The 11,070-nt window shown below is 38.6% G+C and overlaps 1 protein-coding gene across 1 annotated transcript in view; it reads left to right on the forward strand.

Annotated features, from left to right (window-relative positions):
* Positions 1 to 10,762, forward strand: part of LOC307000537 (putative E3 ubiquitin-protein ligase HERC2) — a 31,696-nt gene extending 20,934 nt beyond the window's left edge. The window contains exons 43-48 of the mRNA XM_079616179.1: positions 8,268 to 8,434; positions 8,592 to 8,652; positions 9,260 to 9,330; positions 9,486 to 9,669; positions 9,766 to 9,868; positions 10,052 to 10,762. Coding sequence (XP_079472305.1) covers positions 8,268 to 8,434; positions 8,592 to 8,652; positions 9,260 to 9,330; positions 9,486 to 9,669; positions 9,766 to 9,868; positions 10,052 to 10,263 — 798 coding nt within the window. The 3' untranslated portion in view covers positions 10,264 to 10,762. The remainder of the gene's footprint in view (positions 1 to 8,267; positions 8,435 to 8,591; positions 8,653 to 9,259; positions 9,331 to 9,485; positions 9,670 to 9,765; positions 9,869 to 10,051) is intronic.
* The last annotated feature ends 308 nt before the right edge of the window (positions 10,763 to 11,070 follow it).

An 11,070-nucleotide genomic window follows, 5' to 3' on the forward strand; every position in this document is an offset into this window, starting at 1 on the left:
GCACACGCGTCAGAACTGGCGAAAATTGACATCTGATATGCGTTTCAGAATTGGGCGGGGTAAAATGGCTCGATAGCGCCACCTATAAAGGTTCAACGGAGTGCGCCTCCCGCTACGTTTCACGTACGTGTACGAAATTCGGTACATACATGTAATGACCCAATACCTACAAAAAAGTCTCTTGGAGCATAGCCTTAAACACAACAGGAAGTCAGCCATTTTGAACTTCCTCTCTGATTTTTGTGCAGTTTTTGCCATTTTCAGGCCTCGTACTTTAACGAACTCCTCCTACAGTTTTAATCTGATCATCTTCAAATTTGGTGAGTGTAATCTTAAGGCCTTTGCGACATTAAATTGCGAAGATCTAGAGTTTTCGTCGAAGGGCGTGTCCTCGGCGGCCTGACAAATTTTGATGTTTCGCCATGAAACAGGAAGTTGCTGTAACTCAGGCAAACAATGTCCAATCTGCCCCAAACTTCACACGTTTGATAAGCGTTCTGGTCTGAACACATTTACATGAGAATATTCAGTTATAGTAATAGCGCCACCTATTGGCAACAGGAAGTGACATGTTTAACACTGTCATGCTGTACTAGCAACATATTAAATAAACCATTGAGTTATAAACATGTTAGAAACATGTTAAAACATGCTAGCAATTCTTAGCTAAGTGCTAAAGCATGCTAATGCAATGAAACAGGAAGTTGTTGTTACTCAAGTAGGCAATGTCCAATCTGCCCCAAACTTCACAGGTTTGATAAGAGTTCTGTCCTGAACACATTTACATGAGAATAATCAGTTAGAGTAATAGCGCCACCTGCTGGCAACAGGAAGTGACATGTTTAACACCATTTTGGACTCCTAATAACATAAAAAATTGCCAGCAAGTGCTAAACATGTTAACAACATACAGGAAACATGCTAAAACATGCTAACAAACATTAGCTGAGTGCTAAAGCATGCTATTACTGCAATTAAATAGGAATTTGCTGTAACTCAGGCATTGAATGTTCAATTTGCCCCAATTTCACACGTTTGATAAGAGTTCTGGTCTGAACACATTTACATGAGAGTATTCAGTTATAGTAATAGCGCCACCTACTGGCAACAGGAAGTGACATGTTCAACACTGTGATGTTGTACTAGCAACATATTAAATAAACCATTGAGTTATAAACATGTTAGAAACCTGTTAAAACATGCTAGCAATTCTTAGCTAAGTGCTAAAGCATGCTAATGCAATGAAACAGGAAGTTGTTGTTACTCAAGAAGGCAATGTCCAATCTGCCCCAAACTTCACACGTTTGATAAGAGTCCTGCCCTGAACACATTTACATGACACTTTTCAGTTATAGTAATAGCGCCACCTACTGGCAACAGGAAGTGACATGTTCAACACTGTGATGTTGTACTAGCAACATATTAAATAAACCATTGAGTTATAAACATGTTAGAAACATGTTAAAACATGCTAGCAATTCTTAGCTAAGTGCTAAAGCATGCTAATGCAATGAAACAGGAAGTTGTTGTTACTCAAGAAGGCAATGTCCAATCGGCCCCAAACTTCACACGTTTGATAAGAGTCCTGCCCTGAACACATCTACATGACACTTTTCAGTTATAGTAATAGCGCCACCTACTGGCAACAGGAAGTGACATGGTTAACACTGTGATGCAGTACTAGCAACATATTAAATATGCCATTGAGCAATAAACATGTTAGAAACATGTTAAAACATGCTAGCAATTCTTAGCTAAGTGCTAAAGCATGCTAATGCAATGAAAGAGGAAGTTGTTGTTACTCAAGAAGGCAATGTCCAATCTGCCCCAAACTTCACACGTTTGATAAGAGTCCTGCCCTGAACACATCTACATGACACTTTTCAGTTATAGTAATAGCGCCACCTACTGGCAACAGGTAGTGACATGTTTAACACTGCGATGCATTACTAGCAACATATTAAATATGCCATTGAGTTATATACATGTTAGAAACATGTTAAAACATGCTAGCAATTCTTAGCTAAGTGCTAAAGCACGCTAATGCAATGAAACGGGAAGTTGTTGTTACTGAAGAAGGCAATGTCAAATCTGCCCCAAACTTCACACGTTTGATAAGAGTCCTGCCCTGAACACATCTACATGACAATTTTAAGTTAAAGTAATTGCGCCACCTACTGTCGACAGGAAGTGACACGTTTTAAACTGTGATGCATTGCTAGCGACATATTTAATATGCCATTGAGTTCTAAACATGCTAGAAACATGCTAAAACATGCTAGCAACACTTATTTGAGTGATAACGCATGCTATTATCCCCATAATAAAGGACATTTTTGTAACTGACTTTGACATACTCCTATATTTACCTACTTAAATGCACAATGCCCACCGTGCTCTGTCTTCCTAAATCCACCGGGTGGCGGTTGGCACGGGTGCGAGGGCCCTTTCATCGCTGCTTGCAGCTTTAATTATTATTATTATTATTATTATTATTTTTCTTACGACTATTCGGGCACTTTTGGGTCTCTTAACGTGCTCAAAAACTCTTGAAACTTTGCACAAATGTCAGAACCCGCGGCCATTAGAGCCGGACTGAAGCTGGTACCCGGGCGTGCCAGGGGAGCTCGACAGCGCCCCCTGGAACGCGGTCCGAAAACTTGGTCCATAAATCAAACACGCTTGCGTGTAATAATATGAAACTCGGTACACTTATAGATCTCATCGGTTCATATATCCTTCGTGCTCTGACTTTTTACCCCAGCCCAACAGGAAGTCGGCTATTTGGCGTAGTTTAAAAAACACATGCAATGGAATTTAAAATACTCCTCCTAGAAAATTCAACCAATCACCACGAAACTCGGTGTGCATGAAGTCAAGACATGGAGGATGAAAAATTGCCAGGGGATTTTTGATATCTCGAACGGTTTGGCCGTGGCGAGGAAACGAATTTATGGCGAATATTGGAAACAGGAAGTGTGTTATAACATCCTCATACATTAATTGATCTGGATGAAACTTCAGCAGTGTGTTCGTTGTAAGAGGCCGATCACATGGATGTGACTATTGTGAGTCAAAGTTATAGCGCCACCAACTGGCAGCAGGAAGTGTGTCACTTTCAAAATGCTTTAAAATCACCCTCTTATTTTTACCCGATTTGCTTTAAACTTTATGTGTATAATGTAAACACACGGCAGATGTAGACCTGTGAAAGGATTATTGATATCTTAAATACTGTTGCCATGGCAACGCAGCAAACTTTAATATTCTTTTTTAAAGTTTTTGAGACTCTTAGCATGCTTGAAATTGCATGAAACTCGACAGACACTTTACATTTATTGCCTAGTACACTTGTGCAAAGTTTCAGAAACGGGCGTGGTAAGGGGCTCAGTAGCGCCACCTTTAGTCCAAAATGGGGTATTAGTTTTACCTACAGTAACAAAAATCGGTATTTATATTTATATCCCCGAGCCGGACAACTTTCTAATTTACAGTCATTAGCTCCGACCAACAGGAAGTCAGATATTTTGGTGTGAATGTGATTTGATGGGAATTTTGCCAGTCTCTCTCAGTGTCTGTGTGTGTGAGAGAGGAGGGGGGGCTTTATTTTAACCCTTTCTCCGCTGTGTGGGACTTCTCGGGCACTTTTGGGGCCCTTAACGTGCTCGAAAACTCTTGAAACTTTGCACACAGGTCAGAACCTGCGGCCATCAGGGCCGGGCTGAAGCTGGTACCCGGGCGTGGCAGGGGGGCTCAACAGCGCCCCCTTTAACAGGGTCCGAAAACTTGGTCCATATATCAAACTGAATTTTGCATGAATTAGTATGAAACTCGGTACACATATAGATCTCATCGGGCCGAACAACTTTCGTGCTCTAAGTTTTACGCCAGCCCAACAGGAAGTCGGCTATTATGGGTTGTATGAAAACGCACGCCCCTGGAATTTTATATACTCCTCCAAGAAATTTAATTTGATCTTCACCAAACTCGGTCAGCATGAAGTCAAGACATTGAGGACGCTAAATTGCGGACGGATTTTTGATATCTCGAATGGTTTGGCCGTGGCGAGGAAACGAAGTTATGGCGAGAAAAGAAAAACACAATGTGTTATAACGTCTTCATACATTTATTGATCTTGATGAAACTTCAGCAGTGTGTTTGTTGTAAGAGGGCGATCACATGGATGTGACTATTGTGAGTCAAAGTTATAGCGCCACCAACTGGCAGCAGGAAGTGTGTTACTTTCAAGATACTTTTGACTAAAGTGGGGGGGTTATTTTTACCTACAGTCACAAAACTCGGTCTGTATATTGTGCTTATCGATCCGGACAACTTTCTCTTTTACAGTCATAAGCTCCGACCAACAGGAAGTCAGATATTTTGGTTTGAATGTGGTTTTGTCTCTCTCTGACAGAGTTCCCCCTGCCATTCTCTCTCTGTGTGTGTGTGTGTGTGTGTGTGTGGGGGGGGGGGGGGGGAGGGAGGGAGGGCACACACACAGACAGCCCCCCCCCCCCTTTTCTGTGTGTGTTTGGAGGGGAGCAGAAAGACTCACACTGATACAAGCTCTAAAGCAGACTTCTTCTCGACAGTCAAAGCGGGGTTACGTTATTGCCCGTCGTGCACAGGAACCTGAAAGGCAACGGGGGTGGCGGCTTTATATATATATATATATATATATATATATATATATATATATATATATATATATATATATATATATATATATATATATATAAATATAGCTGCAAGCAGCGATGGAGGGCCCAAGCCGGTGGCAGCGCCAGCCCGGTGCCTTTAGTGTAACTAAAGGCACCAGGGTGGCGGTGCCACCGGCTTGGGCCCGTAATCGCTGCTTGCAGCTATATTTATATATATATATATATATATATATATATATATATATATTTTCTCTTATCATCCTTGATGTGTCATACAAGTGCCCAGCCATGTTGAGTGATTCCTTCAGAGTGAACACGGTGAATCTGACTGCAGTAGATGTGAAAGATATTCATAAAAATGATGTTAATTCAACAAGCGCACAGACCTGTATTTAGTTCCTGTTTTCGGTCGAAGTCCAAAGTAGTCGATTGTCGAGTTCACGCGTGTGATCATAGGTAACTAAACCTATGCGGGTGAACTCGACAATCGACTACTTTGGACTTCGACCGAAAACAGGAACTAAATACAGGTCTGTGCGCTTGTTGAAATAACATAATTTTTATTAATATCTTTCACATCTACTGCAGTCAGATTCACTCGTGTTCACTCTGAAGGAATCACTCAACATGGCTGGGCACTTGTAATGACACATCAGGATGATAAGAGAAATAAAAGCAGGTTTAAAATTTGCCCCATTCAAGTCAATAGGGTGCAAATTTGAAAAATAGGATAACACGGTGTAGGCAACACCGATTTTTGTCGTTGTTCTCTGTATTGACAGCACTCCAAATTAACAAAAAATTGAGCTCAATCTTAAAATTGACCGGAGTTCTCCTTTAAAGGCTATGTTGCAGGTAAAGTACCCAGTGAGCCAATGTATAGAAAAATAATGTAGGAACTATATTTAAATATGAACATATACTTATAAAACGCTATTTAGGCTTCTGGAGTCGTTTTTGTGAGAAAATTTTACTTCCGCGTTTGAAAACCGCCAAACCGGAAGTGACGTAGCATGAGGCAGAGCGGTCAAAGTAAACAATAGGAAAGCAATGGATCGCAATGACAGATCGGACGCTGAGGAAATTCTAGCCTAAATGTTTACTCGTATGATGGACCTCAGCCATATAATTATGTGCCTAATATGAAGCCAAGAGAGTAGACATGTCAGGATTAGACTGAACAACGGTCAGAGGAGACGCATTGAGCTGTGGTGTGAGGAGAACAGGGCAGGAGTCGGGTCTCGATGAGAGAACAGTGTTACTAGCTTATAGATTTATTCACGTTAGCCGACGATATGTATAACACTATGCTCAGATCACAATATTGTACAGATTATTATCATGTATCAGGCAAAAGTAAAGCTATTATTTAGACCCTTACCTGCGTGTGTTGTGTATGTCAGCCATTAGGAGACAGTTTCCAGAGGAAGAGGGACTTTATAAAGGTTTTGAATGGCCCCATTTGGTGACAATGAATACAAAAATAATCACACTCACAACTGTCTTACTGTATAAAAACTTTATATTTAGAAACAGCCAACACAAACATTAAAATTCGGAGTACAGATTGGAAATGAACTTAATATATTATATTTAGGCTATAATAAGTGTCGGCTGCAGACTAATAACAAACACATAAATGCATTACATTACAAGTTTATGTAGGATATGTTAATTAAATTATAAGGCACATTAAGACAGGTAGGCTACATGTAGCCTATGCATTTTGTAAAACAGAAGTAGCCTACAATAAATGATCTCTGACGGATCCGTGACCGTCATGTTTCCCGCCCGCGGCCGAAACACAATCTGACGGCGGACCGGGCGACCCGATGAAGGAGCCGGGACAGTGTGCACATATCGCCGTCATCATATAACTCCATGTCGCCGAGATTAAATAAACACAAGATTTTGACGCGTATCCGAGAGTGGAGCGGAGTGTGAGCGCGCACTGCATGGCACGGACGCGCGCGCGAACACTAATCAACAGTGAAACAATTTAAAATACTCTATCATTTCTGGTCATACAGAAAATAATAATAGCCTACATTATTCGCAAATACTTTTATTTGTGTAAATTCGCAATAACAAGAAAGCGTTGTGCTTTTGTCAAATAAAATAAAACAATCAGGCGCGCTTTCATGATCTCCGTGAACTGGAGCGCGAGAACTGAAACTAAATATGTAGGCTAAAGCTTGAAATGTCCACTTCAAAACGAACAAATTCGAATCGAAAGCTAATACATTCTGATTATGTAATCCGTATGAAAGGTGCATTTCTCTCTAAAAGCGCACCCGCTTAACAGCGGAGATGGAGATATGTTTTTAACCGACACTGATTTAGAAAACAATAGTTTATTAATAAACAATTCAAATGCCTCGTTATTTTTTCAGACACATTTATTATCATTAGTCTATAAATCACCTTTCTATAGGCTGTGGTTCCAGAGACATATGGCTCTTCTCATTCAGCACTGCGGGAATAATATCATTTCCAGGTTCTAATTTTGTCTCATAAAAATAAATCAACAACAACAAAATCCATATTAATTTGTGAATATTTTAAATGTTTAATTAAGGGGCAACAAGTAGCCTAATAAACAAAAATTCGTCAATATTAATTTTTTTGCGCAGCATTTGGTGTAGCCTAGCCTACAGTTCAAATTAAAATTTTGCCTTTTAAAAATACAACAACCGTTTTTGTTTTGTAATTACGGGTTAAAAATATTTTTGTTCTCTCTGTTTTGTAATTTAGTAAACTTTATAGATTTCAACCATATTATTCCTTCTTGAGTCTTTTTAACAAGAATTTAGATTAATGTATGAATTGAATAGTGATTGTGTGACCTATGATGAGGGAACAACCAGTGATACCCTTGGTAGTAGGCTACCATCAAATGATAGCCGATCAGGATACACATACAGTGGTAGGCAGTGGCCCACGTCGTGGTTCACCAGAATTTATAGTTTACCCACCTCTTTTTTTTACCACTACACCTCTGACCACGACGATGATTAATTGAAATACAATAACCACCGAAAACACACTGAATCACGACCGCTCCAACTGAATACCAACCTACTCTGCACTGAGCGAACGCACAACGCAGAGCCCGGCGGCAAACGACTACCTCATGTGACGCAATATGACGCGATGGTGAAAAAAAACGGTTTTTCAACACGGTCAAGGAAACGGTCACGTTTTCTACTAAATTTGTGCCCTTATGTCTTGCAAAACGATTTTAAATCCTGCATTTACTTTTCATATGGTATTTTCATACAAGGTTATATATTAATTTTGAAGAAAAAAAAAACCTGCAAGATGGCCTTTAAGTCAGGTTAAATACCTAAAGCCGGGTCTCAATCCTTGTTTTTTTTTTAAAGTTGAATTTATTTTAACTTGAGCACAGTGTTTTAAAATGCTGTCATGTGCTAGACTCTACAAAAGACATGAGCACAAGGGTCAAACATGTACATCTAGATTGTTTACATAGAAAACAATGGAAAGCAGCGCTAAGATACCTAATGTCTCTTTTGTGTTTTCTCATTTATTTACATGTTTTATTATTGTTCTCTTTGGCTTTAACCACTTATTACCCCACACCAGCTCCGCGTGGAGAAGGAGAAGTACTTCCTGTTTGGGATTCTGTGTGGCTTGGCCTTCAACAACAACTCTGTAGTGAATCTGCCTTTTCCTTTAGCTTTGTTCAAGAAGCTTCTCAATGTCAAACCATCTCTAGAAGACTTGAGAGAGTTCAGTCCGGTTCTTGGCAAGTGAGTGTTTTTACAATCAATGTTATTGTGATTCTCTTGGTTCTCTTGGTATATTTTTGTATAATGACTGCTAAAATGTATGTCCATGTTTTATGTATGTTCTGCCACCTATCATTGAGTAACATTGTTTAATAAATCTGAAACATGATGTTCTCAGGAGTTTGCGGTACATCCTGGACTACAGCGATGACGTGAAGGAAATGGGCCCATTATTCACGGTTAGTTTGTTTGATTCTTGAGTTATCATCATGTGCTGTAATTAAAGACATCAGGTCTCATTTACTAATCATTGTGTGGATTATTAAAATGTATACCCAGAGGAGAACTTCTCATGAAAAATGTTCACCTAATTCACACCACATGTGAGTTTATGCATATTTTGCATAACCATCTCATTTAAGGACTTTCTGCACTCCAAAGGATAATGATTTATTAAGATGTGCTCTCGCTCTGCAAAACAAAACAGAAACCTCAAAAAACACAATAAAACACCTTTTATACACACCCAGATTACAGACCTCTCATTAAACAGCTGTACATAAACATATCTGCATTTTTATGCAGAGGAACCTCGCAGTTCGAATTATAGCTCGCCAATTTCTTTCTCTTTTGGAAATATATTTAGGAGGAATTATCTATGAAATTTCCTTTTAACATGTTTATAATAACAATATAACAATTTTTTGTGTACGCATGGTTGAATTTATTTTCTATACTTTGAAAATGAAAATGTTTGTATGCAGATTTTGCACAAAAAAATGGTCTGCACACAAGACCCATTATTACTTGAAAAATAATACGTTTTTTTTTATCTTTCTACATAAGATCACATGGGATGGAGCAGAAGTCGAACTGGATCCAGCTGAGCCAGGAAAAGTTGTCACAAATTATAACAGGTAAGGGTTATAGTTTTATAAAGAAATAAAATTTTACTGAGATACCCTGTCACTAGAACATCGTATTATTTTTGCTTAACCTTAATCTTGGACATAGGATAATTTTCGATAATCTTTGCAAGATGCATTTTTAAAATATATAATTTCTGCAACAGAACAGAATTTGTGGACAAGTATGTGGATTATATCCTGAATAAATCAGTAAAGGAAGTGTTTGAAGAATTCAAGAGAGGCTTCTTCAATGCGTGTGACCGACACTTGGTGGAAATGTTTGAGCCAGAGGAGCTGAGAGGAGTTTTGGTGGGCAATGAGGAATATGACTGGGACATCCTCAAAAAGGTCCACGTTAACACATATGTCAAACAAAAGTCAAAACTACAATGCTCGACATTGTGAGCAAGTAAATACTGACTAAATATATATTTTGATCATTAGAACACAACATATGAAGGATCATTTTATGCTGAGCATCCAACCATCCTCTCATTCTGGGAGGTGTTTGATGAACTGACACCAAATGAGAAGAAGGGCTTTCTATGTAAGTTCACTTGTGTTTATCCTGAATGGTGCTGTGATTAATATTAGTGAAAATAACATTTGTCGAAATGAGATCTAATTTAAGAAATCAAACATAATTTTTTTGGCATCTACTCTGGCTGCTCCTATGCTTTGCCAGAACAGAATGCTTTCAAATAAATCTCTCCTGTTTTCCTCTCTGAAGTGTTCATAACAGGGTTTGAGAAAGTGCCCATTCTGGGTATGAGTGCGGTGAAGATGAGAGTGAGACCCCTGTTCAACTTTACTCAGGATCATCTACCAGAAGCCCTTACCTGCCATACTCTGTTAGATCTTCCTGTTTATCAGAACAAGGAAACACTCAGGGCTAAAGTCATTGAAGCCATCAACCACAAGAGGGGGTTCTGGGAAGAGTGAGATCGTCCGTGGACACAAGTCACAGATCTAATAACTTGATCCTTGAACAAAGCATTAGCAATGTCTGAACACTGGTGGACCAAACCATTTTTAGGGGGGTATTTAATTAAAGTATTTAAAGGGATATATGGGAATAAAGAAAAATAAGAAGAACTCTAAAATTACACACAAAATGTTTTAATCAATTTGATTTGTGTGTGTGTGTGTGTGTGTGTGTGTGTGTGTGTAGCTTGTGTGTGTGTGTGTGTGTGTGTGTGTGTGTGTGTGTGTGTGTGTGTGTGTGTGTGTGTGTGTGTGTGTGTGTGTGTGTGTGTGTGTGTGTGTGTGTGTGTGTGTGTGTTATAACAAAGTTTACATTTATATCCACAAACAGATCACGATTTCTGTTGGCAAGACATTTCTGTTTACAGTACTTTGACACCAGATTGGTTTATTTTCCAAATGCTATGTAATGTGTTGTATTTATGAACTTAATTAAAATAAACATGTCTTAATAATAAAATGTTTGTTTACATTTTTACAAACCAAGATTATAGCAATTAAATATTTTAATTTTTCCAACACAGATTTTTTTTTTCTTGCCTGGTCAGGCTTAAATAATAAAAAGGACCAAGCTAAATGTTGGACTCTATATATTTTAAAAAAAGTATAATAAACATTATTTGAAAAATGTTATGAAAAATCCAGTCATCATCCAATATGACAGTTTAAGAGAATATGTTGTAAAAAATAAATGAATGAAAAAATGTAAGTAAAACTAACAGAAGCATTTCCACAAAATAGTAAATAAATACCCTGCAAAAATCT

The sequence above is a fragment of the Phoxinus phoxinus genome (assembly GCF_949152265.1).
Source record: "Phoxinus phoxinus genome assembly, chromosome: 6".
NCBI lineage: Eukaryota > Metazoa > Chordata > Actinopteri > Cypriniformes > Leuciscidae > Phoxinus > Phoxinus phoxinus.